The sequence below is a fragment of the Dipodomys merriami genome, unplaced genomic scaffold, assembly GCF_024711535.1.
Source record: "Dipodomys merriami isolate MVZ:Mamm:240054 unplaced genomic scaffold, mDipMer1.0.p SCAF_4, whole genome shotgun sequence".
Classification (NCBI taxonomy): domain Eukaryota; kingdom Metazoa; phylum Chordata; class Mammalia; order Rodentia; family Heteromyidae; genus Dipodomys; species Dipodomys merriami.
Genome location: NW_027205603.1, coordinates 17,965,354 through 17,983,255, shown reverse-complemented (window position 1 = coordinate 17,983,255; position 17,902 = coordinate 17,965,354). Strand labels below are relative to the sequence as shown.

The following is a 17,902-nucleotide window of genomic DNA, read 5'->3' as shown; positions in this document are numbered from 1 at the left end:
TGTTTACAATCATTTTATTCATTATCCCCCATTTCTTATATAAAAAGTACATTCTTCCAAAGGAACATATCTTTTTACAAACAGACTTGGTTACTAGTCAACAAAAAAGCATTTTGGATGAGCACCACATTTACAATGAAAGACTGAGAACTGGTTAGGAAACCCAAAAACAGCAGTAGCTAGCCAAGTATTTGGGTAGTATAGTAATTTTTTTTATTCCTAACGGCTTTCTTGTTATTCATATATCCAGTAAATGCCATATGATACATGCCATGTAATTCACCAATTTAAAGTACGTAATTCAATCATTCTATGTTCTCCCAACCCATTACCACAATTGATTTGTAGTATTTTCATAATCTCCAATACCTGTAAGCAGTCACCACCCAACCTCACCCCGCCACAAGTGTACTTTCTATGTCTATAGATTTGATGGCACTGGTGTGTGGCTGACCATTGGCCCCAACATTTTCATGCAATTATATCCTAAAATGGATAGTGTGTTTTCCTTCAAACATTGTCAAAATTACCTGTCTAGTTAACAAAAATTTACAAAAATATACTAAAAATTTTGTTTTTAAAACAAAGCAAATAATTTAAGAAGAGAGTAGATTTACCTTCTAGCCATGTATAGAATGATTCTCCTGAGAGAGAGGAGAGAGAAGATGGGTTAAAATATTTTAAATGTTCATTTAAAACTAGAATGAGCTAGGTAAATGAAATATTATGACAAATTAAGCAATCTCTAAAAAATGCCTTTTGCTTCAGGTGAAATGATCAAATAGGCATTCAGCTCTATAAAATAAAGCCCAGAGGTAATATAAGTAATTCTAGAAAATGTTCTTCCAGATGGTATTAAAATATGTGAGGAAACCTTTTAGTCTAAACATTATGTCTTATTCATTGAAGGTTAATATTCAAAAGCAAGGGAGCATACTGTTCATATCTTTGTTTCTAGTAAACCATATACTTCAATTGCCCCAAAGAGCAAACTGACCCTAAAAATTATTTTTCATTTTTTTTCCCTAAGCCAATAAAACTAGGTGTATTTTCTCAAATACCTAATACTAAATTTCAAAAATTAAATTTAAAAGCCCTTTATTTTTAACAAAATTCTTCAGGAAAGTAAACAGACTAAACAAAAAAAGAAGAAGAAAAAGAACCAGTCCTGCAGTTGAAGGCTGAGGAGGTATACACAGCACACAGCCTGATTTAGGCCTTCCCATGTACATACACCCAAAACACTATGTGGGGTATGATAAAGAGAATTTATATTTGCTGATTAAAAGACAAAGAAAACTATTACTGGCCCCAGATTGTTCTGAATGAAAAAGAGAATAAAATGGTTACTGTTCTTTCCCGGTTCCTATACTTATCTACCTTTTTCTTTATATTTAAGTAAGTTGCACAGAAGAGTTTCATTTCAACACATCAACTTATTAGTACAACATTATCTTGATCCCTTCTTATCTCTTATTGTAAATGAAGAGAGACAGACAGAACACCTGGCCAGACCCACAGAAAACCTGTAAAAGGCATCTAGGGCTGAATTCCAGGTGTGAATTCCTTGGCTTCCTTGACTTGTCACATTCTGCAAACAACAGAAACATCTCCAGTCATCATCCAACTTACCCTTGCTAAGGATCCATATTCCCTCACTCTTTAAATACCTCAACTGGGGCTGGGAAGGTGGCTCAGTGGTAGAGCGCTTGCCTTGCATGCAGGAGGCCCTGGGTTCGATTCCTCAGCACCACATAAGCAAAAAGAAAAAAGCCGGAAATGGCGCTGTGGCTCAAGTGGTAGAGCGTTAGCCTTGAGCTGAAGAGCTGAGGGACAGCACCCAGGCCCAGAGTTCAGGCCCCACGACCTTAACTGCCAGCTAGTCCCTCTTCAATACTTTGGTCTTCCCCATCCCTTTAAAGGGCCTCTACAGTTTTTCCTATCTCCCAACATGTGTGACTTTTCCTTCCTCAGTCAGAGGCTCATGTTATTTCCTCCAGCAAGTATGCACTACCCGATTCCACTAGCCTAAATCTGCTCCTTTATTCAAAATTCATCTTGAAGGCCACCTCTTCCAGGGAGCTTTCCTAGTCACTCTAGTGCGCCATGAGCCATTCCACCACTATTGAGCCAGACCATCTCCTGTGTGTAAGTCACATTAGTTGTGTTACCTTCCCTACGCTGTACTGTTGACTCACAAGGAAGACCTGTTTTGTGCATCTTCCACTCCTGCACAATACATATCCCGGGTCCTTGAATACAGATAAATAGGCATCCCACCAAAATAATGTTTGTTTGTTTTGCAGTACCTCTGACACATACTCATTCAGTCACCCAAAACAACCAATTGTTGAGAAATTGTTCTTCATCAGATTAAGTACTATATTTGATACTGTAACTTTCAAAGTTACGAATAGTCTCAAATTATCTTAACTTTGCCCCATCCATTTCCACACAATATTCAAGTAGACTATGATAAACAGAAAATTAGGATTTGGAATGTCAATCTAGTTTCTGCCCTGTCAATATATACTTGAAGAAATGCTCATAAAAGAAATAGCCATAAAGGAAGTACAAATCAAAACAACATTGAGATTCTATCTCACTCCAGTCAGAACATTCATGATGAAGAATATACTAAAAAAAATGCTGGCAAGGACACAAGGACACTTATACCCTGTTGGTGGGCCTGTAATTAGGGCAGTTACCATGGAAATCAGTATGGAATTTCATTTGTCCATCGGGAAGAAAGCAATTATGTCATTTGTGGGGAAATGAATGGATCTGGATACCATCACATTAATAAGCAAAGTAAATCAGGCCCCAAGAGACAAAGGGCACGTGTTTTCTTTCATATGTGGATCTCAGACCTAAAATATTTCATGTAAACATGGTCATATACATATATACATGATCAAGCTGACTAAAGTAATTTTTATGCAAGAATCTAAGTCCATAGTATAAACTCTTTGAACAGTTAACACTTAAACAAAAGAAATACTAGGATGTGGGAACTTGCAAGTAAAACAGGGTCTGAACAGAGGGAGGGCAGATGAATGGAGGGAAAAATGCTAGGCAAATACAGGCCTAATACTCAAGGAACAAATGTGAAAACTGACTAGGAAACTTGAGGAGATGAGTGGAGCTAGGACAGATAGGAAGGGGAGGATGATGGAAGGGGTAACTCTGACTAGGTTGCATCGTGTTCATCAACTGACATGTTAAACTGTAACACTCTTACAACCATTTGAAAACAATCTTTAAATAGTCTTTATGCTTTTTACATAGAATAACTTTACATTTTAAAAACGAATCTTGTTTTCGGCCACCAGTCACTGGTAGCTATTAAAAAAAAACACACAGGGTAAGCATTTTCTTCTGATTCAAAGAGGAAAAATTAAATTGTCATAGTTGAAATGTTTCTGAAGCTAACACAAATAGAGTTCAACTCACCATCATCTTCACCTAAAAGAGAAAATAAGGAGAGATTTAGGAAACTTTTTATACAGTTCACATTTACATCTTATTAAATTTAAGATTTTACTGCTTGTTGAACTATTCATTAGATCATGAACCCTGGTTGATATGTAGTCCTCTTACAAACAAGATTTCTTAACAAGCATATAGGCCAAAGAACACAAGACTTGCACACTTTATACAAAGCAGTAAAATCTCAGAAAGCGGGTAAAGCAAACATAGAGACCACTAGTTTCCATAGGTAATGCATACAGGAAGTCACTCCTTTAAGCAAAGTGCACACCATGCTTGGAACACAGCTTCCTCATGTAGGAGTGCATCCCTCTTTTACCCACAAGCCTGAAAGGCAGCTGGTTTTGGCAGGTTGGGCTCTGGTCCCCACAGCAGCTCTGTTTTCTTTCAGTGTTGTCTGAGGGATTCTGATAGAACATTTTATGTTTGGAAAAAAGTTCTGCTGGCTTAAAACACGGTTGGGAAAACAGTGCAGAAGCCTAGCTGCTCTGATTCAGGACAGAATCCTTCCTAAACTCTGTACTATGGAACAGAGATGCAATGGTATGGCACTGCTATTCTACTTTACTTACATAGCTTCTCCACTTCTTCAATTCTGATTTTTTAAAATTGTGTATTTTTAAACACTTAAAAAGCTTCATGGACATTGCTCACACTTGTAATTCTAGCTACTCAGGGAGCTGAGATTAGAAGGATCAAGGTCCAAAGCTAGCCAATAGAAAAGTCCATCAGACTCCAATCAACCAAAATAAACAATAAGAAGCAAACATTAATCCACCTAATTTGAAAAGGAGGAATGGGAGGGCTGCACCCAGCGTTTGGCTCCTCACTGACAAAAGAACAAGGACATCCCAGATAACCAAAGCCATGCCCTGCATACAAGCTGCACAGCAGCCACACGTGGATTGCTTTATAGTTCCTACTTTAAGCTGGGTGCTGGTGGCTCACATAGTGGCTTAACCAGTAGAGTACCAGCTGTGGAATCTCAAAGCCCTGCATTCAAGCCCTGGTACCAGCACATAAAGTTCCTAAGCTTATAGACTGGCACACAGCAGGCATTCAATAGACAACAGTAATTATGAAAATATATGAAAATCTAGATGTCTAATCAAACCAATCTTATATTCTTTGTTAGTCAAGTTAAACAAAATAAAGTTGAAAACTTTTCCTTATAAAGTTTAATCACACAAAGATACTTTATGAAGTCTCTAAAAGCATGAATATGCATGTATATATTTAAAAACAAGGGCTGGGAAGGTGGCCAGTGGTGGAATGCTTGCCTTGAATGCATGAGGCCCTGGGTTCAATTCCTCAGCATCGCATAAGCAGAAAAAGACTAAAGTGGCACTGTGGCTCAAGCCTTGAGCTGAAGAGCTGAGGGACAGTGCTCAGGCCCAGAGTTCAAGCCCCACGACCAACAAAATAAATAAATTAAATTAATAAATAAACAAAACTCACCTCGGCTGGGTGCCAGAGGGTTCAAAGGACGATACACAGATCGAGGCCTGAAAGAACATAAAACCCAAACATGAGACGGTTCAACTTATATATTATCTTTTCTACCAGAAGCAGGCATTCCCTTCCTCCTCCTCCTCCTCTTTCCTGTTACTTGAAACAGTTTTCCTCGTAGATGCTGTTCCACACTCTCCATGCTGATGGGCCCTTGTAGCCAGTGTAGCGCTCTGGGTTCAGTAGCAAGTCGACGTACTGGGCTGCAGGGGACCGCTCATCTGTACAAGAGACAACCACATACCCAACACTGCTTTTGGTGCTAGAGAAATGCACCCTCCACTTGGAAGGGCAGGCTGCTGAACACAGGTGGGACTTGATTCCTAACACCTGGGGTCCTCACACAGAGGGGACCTATCAGAACTATAACCTGTTTTAATAGTGTACTTGACACCCTCTCCACTCTTCTGTCTTTACACACCAACTTGATGCTCTCTCCCCTCCCCTCTTCCTCCTCTCGCTCTCATTTTTCAGAGTCTCACTTTTTCACCTAACAACTATAGCTGCATAACACCTGTTTTATTTGGTTGTTTTGTTTTGGGTTGTGTGTTTGGTATATTTTGGCAGTCTTTTTTTTGTCATTTCCCTAATACTGAGGTTGAACACAGGGCCTCACACTTGCTAGGCAGGAACTCTACCACTTGAGCCACATCCTCAGCTCTCTTTCCTTTATTTTTCAGGTAGGGTCTCATATTTTTAACCAGGGCTGGCCTCAGATTGGGATCTTAAGTACCTCTGGCATAGTTGAGATTACAAACCATCCTGCCCAGTTTACTGGTTAAGATGGGGTCTTTCAAACTTTTTGCTTGCACTAACCTCAAACCAAGCTCCTCCTATCTATACCTACTGAAGAGCTGGGAGTATGGACATATGTTACCATATTCAGTCCTTATATTTTAAGGGAACTGAAAATACCTTTAAGAGTATAATCAATCATTTCAATTTATATATTTTCTCAAGTAAAATTTACATTCCCAGTGCTCTTAATGTTTGTTCCTTTAATTAATGATTTTCTTTTAAAATTTTTAGAATCCTGTAATAATTTTTCAAATCACAAAAAGGGTAGGTTTTGTTAGCCAAAGCTGTCCTATTGCAATACTGGTTCAGAAATGTTCTTGGTACACAGACGCTTCATTTGCTTAACTGCAGATACACTGCTAGAGCAGACCAGAGTAGTTGTTAACTACACCTGCAGCTTTTACACCCCAATAGCAGGCCAGAGTAGTTGCTAACTATAGCTTCTCTACATAGCTACAGCTTTACTGCTCATTCGGATCATTCTTTTTACATCCCTACTATGCTTCCTCCCAGTTTTCTCTTCCTCCTCCCTCTACAAGGTTGTTGTTTCCATGATCATGTTCCTTTATCTAAAGACACAGACTTTGTTATACCTCATTCTGACAATTACTGTGCTAGATGCAGGATTTTCCCTCCACTTCAAATATACAGTTCTCACACTGAATTTCTTTTCACTACCCTGATTTAATGTCAGTGCCATGAGGTCACACCACATCTTCTAGTGTGCCCTGCCTTCCTGCCCATGTGTCTCTTACAGCATAATGCAGCATAGATCAGCTCAGTGTACAGGCTCTGTGCTCATGAGCACAGGTTGAAGATCCTACTTATATCTGCAACGAGCTCACTGCTGAAACATAATCCTCAACGGGGAGAATCTACAGTTTATAAAGTCATAGATGGTTCTGTTACACAACTAGACTTAGAAACTACTTTCTTGTTTTGTTTTGTCAATCATAGGGCTTGAACTCAGGACCTGGGCTTTGTCCCTGAGCTCTTTTGCTCAAGGCTAGCACTCTACCATTTTGAACCACTTCTAGAAACCACTGCTTTAAAAACATTTTAAATATATTAGTGAATATTCTTTCAGAAGAAAAAATGGAAGTCAAAATCTATCATGTGCTGGCCACTGGTGGATCATGCCTGTAACTAGCTATTCAGGAGGCTGAGATCTGAGGACTGTGATTCAAAGTTAGGCTGGGCAATTAACTACCAAAAAGCCAAAAGTGGAACTGTAACTCAAGTGGTAGAGTGCTAGCTTAGGGACAGGGCTCACACACACACACACCCCAAAACACCCCAAACTTATCATACCATTTGGGCTATTTATGAACCAACTGTTTCATTTAGCAGGTCCTGGTCCTATTCTAAGCACAAAGAATACAGTAGCTATACCCTATTACCCCCAAAATAAGCCCTCATGTAGCTAAAACCTAGTCAGAAAAAAGACAGTAAACCCACAGTATCAGGCAGGTATTGGCAGGGAAGGAGATGGATACAAAGTCTGTGGGAGTGTGATATGACTAGGTTTTAGGGGAACACTGGTCATCTCGGATGAGGCAACAGTGAGGAAACATGGAGCAAAGGAAGAAGCAAGCCAATCATAAAGGCAAATTTTAACAGAAACAGAACAGCTCACCTTGATGAATATAAACTGCTAAATTATTTAAAACTATTATATCACCTTCCATTCAAATAGAGACAATAACAAAATAGCATGCAATATAACAGGAGAATCAGATCTTTTCTCTCATGAACTTCAAAGAACATTTAGATTTTAATTTTACCCCACTGAAATCAGATGAGGAATAACTAAACAATGCTTCTAAACTATCTGATAGTAATGCACATAATTACAGATATACATAATGAGAACACAGATGAACACTACTTCTCAGACCGGAAGTGGTAATCTAATTAGTAAGCAGCAGGGTGCATAAATTTTATTTTACAAACACAATTCTATAAATCTTACAGAATAACTATATATAAATTCTTATAGGACTGGTCTTTTATAACTTAAGAAACCAATGTTTTAAAAATGAGTTATTGGTTGGTCGTGGGGTTGAACTCTGGGCCTGGGCGCTGTCCCCCTACCACTTGAGCCACAGAACCACTTCCAGCCTTTTCTGCTTATGTGGTGCTGAGGAATCGAACCCAGGGCCTCATGCATGCGAGGCAAGCACTCTACCACTGAGCCAACTTCCCAGCCCGGTTGTCACTATTTTATATGACAAATAATCTAGCAATCCATTTGTTTATAACAAGAGAACCCAGAAGTACTAGTATTTTAAGTGAAACACCCATTTTTTTATGAGTAACGCATATATTCTCAGGAATGACTTATTAATGTAAAGGCCTGTTAAAAGAGCATGATCCTCTTTTAACATACATCAAATAGTGAGAAAATAAGAAGTCACAGAGAAATGATTACAGTGTCACTCAACAGAATGAGAATACCAAGGAGAAAATAGAAGGATAAACAGTTCTGCAAGTATTCAGCACAGGTGCAATGACTTGCCCTGATAAACCTCTGGCCATTTTGAAAAATCATGATGCAGATATTTCATTAAATGCCCACTGGCATACCTGCTGCTAAGACACCTCATTGGCTGTCCTATAGTAGCTCACACCATTATAATATGGATTAACAGGAAAATTCTACCTGAGAATCCTTTTTAAACCTTTAGAAAGTATTATGATCCTTGAACAGTTCAGAAAAATTCTGCTGCCCATTTTCCAATTGAGTGTGCTCAAATCCCACATTTTTCCCCACAACCCCACATCTAACAATGCCAAGGTAAAGGTGAAGAGGTCCAGCAAATGATTTCAGCACACAGAGCACAGTTCTTCACAAATATTTTCCCATTGCCTGGTGCTGATGGTTCATGCCTGTAATCCTAGCTACTCAGAAGGCTGAGAACTGAGAATTGAAGTTTGAGGCCAGCCTGGGCAGGAAAAGTTTGAGAGCCCCTTATCTCCAATGAACCATCAAAAAGCCTGAAGTGGAGCTGTAGTTTAAGTGGTAGAGCATTAGCCTTGAGCAAAAGAGCTCATGGGTAGCACCCAGGCTCCATGCAGCCCCAGGACCAGCATACATACATACATCCACACACATACAATTTTCATAGATAAAAAATTTTGAGTCAGGGCTGGGAAGGTGGCTCAATGGTAGAGTGTTTGCCTTGCATGCATGAGGTCCTGGGTTCAATTCCCCAGCACACATAAGCAAAAAGAAAAAAAGCTGGAAGTGGCGCTGTGGCTCAAGTGGTAGAGCGCTAGCCTTGAGCTGAAGTGCTGAGGGACAGCGCCCAGGCCCAGAGTTCAGGCCCCATGACCGGACCCAAAAAAAAATTTGAGTCACTGCAATTTTATTCTGTGACAAGTGGTTCTTATCTGCTGGCAATATCCTGCTTCTGTATCCTTCTAGGGAAATGACTCTTGGAAGAGTCAATTCATTCAGGGCATCTTTATATGAGTTTGTTGAAAACTTTAGCAAATTCCAGTGCAAAAATTTTTATAGTTATGTTCACAGAGCTTTAGCCACGTGGCTTCAACGGAAAGTCTGCAGGAGACGGCAGATGACGGTGGGAAGAACACACATGTGGACACAGCTGCAGGACTAACACCTGCCTCAGCCTCCTGTTATCATGTGATCTTGAGCAAGTTATTTAGCCTTTTCAGACTCATTTTTTTCAGATATGAATAATACACACCTAACAAGATAGCTGTAAAGACTAGAAATAATTTATTTAAGGCACTTACATAGGGTCTCAAACACAGGCTCTTATTAAATGCTATTATGCACAATAAGGTATACATCACAAAATCCAGTGTTAAAGCTGAAACTCAGATTATAATTTCACAAATTTAAGTGTCTTATAAAAATGTTAAGGTTAAAATAATTATATTTATTACCATCAAGTTCACAAAAGTGATCCTGTGAATCATCGTAGCGTGCCCAGTCAATGAAAGCTTCTTTGCTTTCGTTACTGTGGGAAAGAGGAATAAAAAAAGAAATTATTAAATTTGGGGTTGAGACTGTTAACAGTGCATTTTAGTATAATGAAAATAGATCATTTCAGTAATTGTAACCACTCTGTACAGTATTTTCACAATAATAAAAAAAAGAAAATAGATCATTTGAGGTCACATTCTTATTACATAATGGCTCAAGTTCTATTATTAGTGGTTACATGAAGGAACCATATGAAAGGTATTAATTTCCAGCCAGCATTGATGGATCACATCTGTAATTCTAGCTATTCAGGAAGCTGAGACCTAAGATTTGTGGTTCAAAGCCAGCGTAGGCAGGAAAGGCCATGAAACTCCTAACTCCAATTAACCACCAGAAAAACCAGAAGTGGCACCATGGCTAAAAGTGGTACAGCACTAGCCTTGAGCAAAAGAGTCCTTCACCTTGAGCAAAAGAGCTCAGGGACAGTACCTAGGCCCTGACTTCAAGCTCCACACTGACAAAAAAAAAAAAAAAAGATATTAATTTCCAGTGATTTATATTTCTTAATTAAATTGATTAACCCTGGTTTGATAATTATTTTGACATTATTTAAACACAAAAATCAAGCGATCTTTTTCAATTGACTTAAATATTGTAACTATTACATTCTTCCTGGAGGAATTCAATTAATTTTAAGAATTTAAATTGCTTCTATTATTAAAGGACCCTAGACAGACAGCAGGAATTGCCTTTAAAAAAAAGTAGTACTGGGCTGGGAAGGTGGCTCAGTGGTAGAGCGCTTGCCTTGCATGCCTGAGGCCCTGGGTTCGATTCCTCAGCACCACATAAGCAAAAAGTTTAAAAAAGCTGGAAATGGCGCTGTGGCTCAAATGGTAGAGCGCTAGCCTTGAGCTGAAGAGCTGAGGGTCAGCGCCCAGGCCCAGAGTTCAGGCCCCACAACCGGACCCAAAAAAAAAAAAAAAAAAAAAGTAGTACTATACTACCACTGAGCCTCATACCCTTTTTTTTTTTTGTGGTACTGGGGTTTGTACTCAGAGCCTGAGCACTGTTCCTTAGCTCTGCCACTTGAGCCACTTCTCTACTTCCATATTTTTTTTCCAGGTTTATTGGAGATAAGAGTCTTATGGAATTTTCTGCCCAGGCTGGCTTTGAACCACAATCTTCAGATCTCAACCTCCTGAGTAGCTAGGATTATAGGCCTGAGCCACAAGTGCCCAGATTTTTTTTTTTTTAGATAGTCTCATTTCCTGTATAAGTGTGTACCTAGACTTCCACCATTCTATTGTAGTCTTCATGTTGTTACTGAGATAATAGGCATATGCCAACTTCCTTTATTAAGATGGACTCATGGACTTTTTGGACAGGCTTGCCTGAACTGTAATCTTCTCAATCTCTACCTCCTGTGTAGCTTTAAATGATACCACACACAACTACAGGTTGAGAATGTGTCTTGTGAATTTTTCTGCCTGGGCTGGTCTTGAACCAGTCTTCCCATTCTCAGCCTTCCAAGTAATCAGGGTTATAGGCATGACCCATAGGTAACATGGCTGCAAACTAGAAATCATCCTACTTCTTCTTGAATATTGGAATTACCTGACAAGAACCTGAAAAGAACTACATTTCTGGAGCATAATCAGCATGAAGTACTTATTTGAACTGTATGTCTGTGATCTCCCAATAATATTTGCTAGTCACATCAAAATCCATTTCATCATAGAGTTATCATTTAATCTTGCACTTGACAAAATCTATGACCAAGATCTCTAACTTGAAGAACTGTTAAGAAACAACTATATTCAGGTCTTATGGGATGCACGTACTACTGAGGCCCAAACTCAGGGCCTTGCTCTCACTTGGCTCTTTTGCTCACAGCTGTCACTCTACCACTTGAGAGCCATACCTCCATTTCTGCCTTTTTCCTTGTTAGCTGGAGATAAGAGTCTTGAGGATTTGTATGCCTGAGCTGGTTTCAAATCTCAATTCTCAGCCTTCTGAATAGCTAGAATTAAAAGCATGAGCCATCAGTGCCTAGTGTCCAGATGGGCCTTGTGTCTTGGATATAAGACACAAGGAATAAGTATCATGAATAAGTATCATGTTGCTACTGTTCTTTATTCATAGCCCAAAAGGAAAGAGGTTTTAAGTATGTGTAATCAAGTAATTCCTAAATGAACTACCATTACACCCAAGATTCTGTATTGAGAAGCTGCTATAGAAAAGAACCACTACAAAGAAGTATATAAAACTGACTGCACTAAATCAAATTAACTTTTTTTGTTGTTGATCATGGGGCTTTAATTCAGGATTTGGGCCCTGTCCTTGAGCTTTTTTGCTCAAGACTAGGGCTTCTACCACTCTAAGCCACAGCTCTACTTCAAATTTTTAGATGGTTAATTGGAAACATGAGTCTCACAGACTTTGCTTCCAAGGCTAGCTAGCTTTGAACCATGATTCTTAGATCTCAGCCTCCTGAATAGCTAGGATTAGTAGGTATAAGCCACCAGTGCTAGGCTTAACTTTTCTGGTAATTTTTTTTTCTGGTCCTAGAGTTTGATCTCTGGTCCTGGGTTCTGTTCCTGAGCTTTTGTGCTTAGGGTTAACTAGCATTCTACAGTTTGAGACACACTGACACTTTTTTGTAGTTTAGGAGAGATAAGTCTCAAGGCCTTTTCTGAACAGGCTGGCTTTGAACCATGATCCTCAGATCTCAGCCTCCTGAGTAGGTAGGATTACAGATGTGAGCCACCAGCACCAAGCTTCATGCCTCTTTTTTTTGAAACAAGAATTAGGAAGAATGGAGCCATAAACCCTGCCATCTGAATAATCTTGTAAATCTGTACTTTTTAGACAGACTTACAATTAATGATACATGATAGAAATTAAATCAGGCAAAGAGGTCAAACTATTACAGATTCTGGATAAATAAAAAATAGCTGATTATTTGAAAATAATGGTTACCAAAATCACAAGAAAAACATTTTTTATACAAACTAAGAACATTTCTTCTTAAAACTACTAAAACAAAACTTGCCTTAATGTGCTGTTAATTGCTCCCAGTTTAGTTGCTTGCTCACAGTCTTCTAATTCTTTGGTATTGTTTACCACTTTCAAGTACTGTAAAGAGGTTCATAACAAGCAAGTTTAGTAGTATGATCTTTCTTTCCCAGCTTCCACTAGCAGAAAATCTGTCAATAACAACATACACTAAATATAGATACACCTATTATAAAAATCCTTTGTTATGTTTTTACATGGTGACAAGCATCTAACAATTAAAAAATAGTACAACTCTATTTCAGCACAAATAGATCTAGAGAACAAATTTAGAAAGGAAAAAAGTTACAAAATGCAAAAACACTGCACATGTAAGAAAGATTAATAAAAATGAGGCATAAATAAAGGTATTAAAATTGAATAGTTAAATGTGTCAGTAATAAGAAACTGAGAACACTCTTGGGAAAGAAATTTAAATCTCTGGAGTTATGAAAATGCAAAATCCTTAAACAGGAGACAATATCCCAAGGCAACAACTGTTATTTTAGAAGTTACGACTACCTTAGAAAGGTACTTGGTACTTGAATGCTGAGATAAGGGAACCCTATGAATCAGCAATCCTACTTGTAAATACACACAGAAAGAAACTTTTATGTGTGCACACTGAAATACAGATAGAACTGCCAGTGCATCATTACATGTAAGAGTGAAAAGCTGGAAACAATTTCAAGTCTTGGACAGCAGTAGCTCTACTGAATCATACAACTGACTACATAACTAAAGAAAACAGGTTACAACTGAACTGAATGAAATTACAAACTAAAAAAAAATTTTTTTTTCAATTTGAAATAAAGAATTGTATTATTACAACTTTTAAAGTTTTATACAAGATAATCCTACATTGCTTTACTCTAGGTACATATACTACTTTTTGAAAAATGCACATGCAGTAAGAGTAAAACCATGTAAAGACACTATAAAAGTGGGTAGTGGGAGTAGTAAGAAATACGAGAAAGTGAAATAATATATGCCAGAGCGAGAACTAGAACATGCAGAGGATGCACCAGAGAAAGGCAAAAAGAGCATATGAAGACCTTCATTATGTACAAACAATTGTGAAAAACTAGCAGTAAACTGCTAAAGTAACAGTAGCTGCTCATATGAATAAAAGGGTAATCTTTAATTCAGAAATAATTTAGCACCACTTCAAAGCATCTTAATTAAAACATTATTGATAGTTTTATTTATTTTTTTTTTTTGAGGGGGGGTCCAGTTGTGGAGCCTGAACTCTGGGCCTGGGTGCTGTCGCTCAGCTCTTCAGCTCAAGGCTAGCACTCTACCACTTGAGCCACAGTGCTACTTCCGGCTTTTTTTTTCTGCTTATGTGGTGCTGAGGAATCCAACCCAGGCCCTCATGCATGCAAGGCAAGCTCTCTACCACTGAGCCACCTTCCCAGCCCCTATTGATAGTTTCTTTACACAATAGAATTCTGAATTTAACAGGGAGACAAGTTCAAACAGAAGGCTAAGAATACCTTTGTGCTAAAATGTCTCAGCAGGTGATCTGATACTTTTATAATTACATCTACATTGTTCTAAGGATTCCACAAGCAGAAGTAATTTCACAAGAAATTAGGAATGCACAACCTCTGCTTGCTTCAAAAATGAGGGATTTGAAATTCTGAGGCCAAATATCTACTCTCCCAAATAATCATTTTTGGTTATCTACTGCAAGCACCATCCAGCATTACAAAGAACAAGTCTAGCTACATAAATCAGAAGCACTCAAGGAAAAAAAGTGACTCACCTTATTAGAATGCCCCGCTTTAATTCCAACTGGAATTTTACTCTAAAAAGAAGTAACAACAAAAACTTTAAAAGTGATCCAGAGTATTTTAGTGGAGGTGGGGGGACATATATACTCATTTAAATTGTGTTTTCACAGTTTCTTAAGGTAAAAGCAGAGTTATTTCATTTCCAGACTTGTAAGTCAAAGTATAGAAAACTGGATGACAAATACAGAATCAAAATCAACTCTAAGAAGTATGAAAAGAGTAATTTTTTTTAATGGGTTGTGGGGCTTGAACTCAGGGCCTGGGCACTGGTCCCTGAGCTTTTGGCTCAAGACTAGCATAACTTTGAGCCACAGCACTACTTCCAATTTTCTGGTGGTTAACTGGAGATAAGAGACTCACGGACTTTCCTGCCTGGGCTGGTTTTGAACCATAATCCTCACATCTCAGCCTCCTGACAGGTGTGAGCCACTGGCACCCAGCTAGGCTTTGCACTCTTGATTGGCCTTGCACTCTTATTTGGCCTTTTCCACTCACTGCTGGTGCTGTACCACTTGGGCCATATCCCTACTCTCAGCTTTTTGCTAGTTATCTGGAGTATCAAGGGCATCCTGCCCAACCTGGCCACAGTGCCGGGAGGGAGGGAGAGAGAGAGAGGGAGGGAGGAAGAGAAACAAAGGGAGACAGAGAGAGACAGAGAGAGACAGAGTGGGGGAGAGAGGGAGAGAGAGGGGGAGAGAGGAAGAGAGGGGGAGAGTGGGAAAGGGAGAGAGAGAGAATGTGTAATATTGTTAAGGATAAACACAACTAAGTTAAAAAAAGTAATATAAAAATCATAACCACTGTTGAGGGAAAAGAATATTAATAACTATGCTACATTTCAAAAATCAAAGTCTAAGGGCTAGAGGTACAGCTCAGTATAAGAGTGTTTAATTTAGCCAGGCGCCGGTGGCTCATGCCTGTAACCCTAGCTACTCAGGAGGCTGAGGTCTGAGGATCACGGTTCAACCCAGGCAGTAAAGTCTGAGAGACTCTTACCTCCAATAAACCACCAGAAAACTGGCAGTGGCACTGTGGCTCACTCACCTTGAGCTGAAGAGCTGAGGGACAGTGCCTAGGCCCAGACCGACCAAAAACAAAGTGTTTAATTTACATGAAAATAAAATCAAAGTCTAAAATACAGCATTTTTTTGGAAATCTATTCTTTAATAAACAGCAACAAGACCACTCTGTTGGTAAGTTTAGCATTCTTTTGGAAGTCTATTGTTTAATAAACAGTAACAAACATACCACCATTCTGGTGGTAAGTTTAGCATAAACCTTCAATGACCTGGTCATTACAGAAAGACAGCATATAAATTTGTTGACAAGACCAAATCTGTTTATATTAACCTAATATTCAGAGTATACTTATCTAAAAGTCCAAGTGAGGCTGGGTGCAGTGGTATATTTCTGTAATCCCAGGTACACAGGAAGAAGACACAGGAAGATTTCAGTTTGAAACTAGCCTGAACATGAGAGGCCCTCTCTAAAGGACAACTAAAAAAAGCAAAAGAACTGAGGGCCTGGCTCAAGTGATAAAGCATGAGGCCTTGAGTTCAATATCAAAATCATTAAAAAGAAGTCCCAGAGAAAGCATGTTTCCCCTTGTTATTTATTATACCTCTGGACACGGTTCCACATGGCAGTCTTTTATTGAACAATGGCCATCTTCGGCCCAGAAAGGACATGGTCGCTTCAGATTAACCTTGAGAAAGAACAAATTGTTAGAAAATAGATTATGATTACAGAATATTTGCAGGTATGCACCTGTAACATAGTGTGAGAAGGAAAAGCTTCTTATCCTTGTGGTACGTACATAGTTCAGATTTAAATGATCGTGGTTTTTCATATAGCTGAAGGAAATATTATTGGGGGGGGGCTGGTTGAGGGGCTTGAACTCTGGGCTTGGGCACTGTCCCTGCGCTCTTCAGCTCAAGGTGAGCGTTCTACCACTTGAGCCACAGAGCCACTTCTAGTTTCCTGGTGATTGATTGGAGGTAAGAGTCTCACACGGACTTTCTTGCCCAGGCTGGCTTTGAACTGTGATCCTCAGATCTCAGCCTCAGGAGTAGATAGGATTGTAGGCGTGAGCCACCAGTGCCCATCAGAAATACTAATTTTTAAAGATAGTATTAGTCCTCTGACACTTGAAAAAAAGTTACATTCACATTCACTGCTCACTTGATACTTTACTGTCACTGGACAAACTCAGGGTGACTTAATGTCCCCAGTCCCCTCACTATGCTCCACAGGAGAGCTCTAAGGAAGATGCCTTGCTCATACTGTTCACTGTGCACCTAGGGAGATGGCTGCTGAATGTTTACAGGTTTATGGCCCCTTTTGTTTTGAGGAAGGTAACTCTTAGTGTTTAGCCTCTCTGCAAGGAAAGAAGGAACTAGAATATGCCTCTAACACTCCAACTTCCGAGCTGCATTCCTGGTTTCCATCCCATTTACTCCAGGGAGCAGTATGACTGGAGGCTAATTTCCTGGGTGCCATTAAAACAGACCGGGAAAACAGAGTTTAGAGGCACTTTTGAATGATCTGGCCATACTACTCGGAACATCCACAGTGTAACAAAGCTGGGGAAGAGGGTTCTTTTCTAACACACTAACAACAGAGTCAAGGAAAAGGAGGAAACAGAAACATGGCAGAAAAGAAATCCAGATCTAGGAAATTCAACAGACAGCTAATAGGATGAATCCTAGAGACTGATACAAGAACATATTGTAGCTGACACTTCTACTGAGGCTTGAATTTTCCTTTTGTTCAATCCCAATTCCACTGCTTCCTTTCCCTTCTCTAAATGGTCTGTCCCAAGAGCAATCTGTAATGAGCCATTAATACACCAATCACTGTCTCACTCTGCTTCCAAGGAACCTAACCTGTGACAACTTGTCTGGCTCCATGAAAAAAAAACAAACTTATTGGTGTGTGTGTGTGTGTGTGTGTGTGTGTGTGTGTGTGTGTGCATACATGTGCACAATGCAGATCTTGAGACTTGAATTGAAGGACTGGGCACTTGTCCCGAGCTTTTTGCTCAAGGCTGGCACTCTACTGCTTGAGCCACAGCTCCACTTCAGGGTTTTTGGTGGTTAACTGGCGATTAGAGTCCTACAGACTTCCTGTTTGAGCTGGCTTCCAACCTCAATCCTCAGATCTCAGCCTCCTGAGTACCTAGTGTTATACGTGTGAGCCATCAGTGTCAGGCTCAGTGACAGTTTTATTAGGATGATAATAAACACATGTATTAACTTGGAGAGAATTAGGATCGTCATGTCACAAAAGACTTGTTTTTGGG

General features: G+C 39.3%; 1 protein-coding gene across 1 annotated transcript in view; it reads right to left on the bottom strand.

Moving 5' to 3' along the window:
* The window catches only part of Ero1b (endoplasmic reticulum oxidoreductase 1 beta), a 40,999-nt gene that overhangs the window by 11,652 nt on the left and 11,445 nt on the right, over nt 1–17,902 (bottom strand). Inside the window, exons 3-10 of the mRNA XM_069990618.1 lie at nt 16,223–16,306; nt 14,574–14,615; nt 12,804–12,886; nt 9,712–9,785; nt 5,099–5,219; nt 4,948–4,994; nt 3,454–3,465; nt 618–644 (exon numbers count right to left, since the gene is read on the bottom strand). Coding sequence (XP_069846719.1) covers nt 618–644; nt 3,454–3,465; nt 4,948–4,994; nt 5,099–5,219; nt 9,712–9,785; nt 12,804–12,886; nt 14,574–14,615; nt 16,223–16,306 — 490 coding nt within the window. The remainder of the gene's footprint in view (nt 1–617; nt 645–3,453; nt 3,466–4,947; nt 4,995–5,098; nt 5,220–9,711; nt 9,786–12,803; nt 12,887–14,573; nt 14,616–16,222; nt 16,307–17,902) is intronic.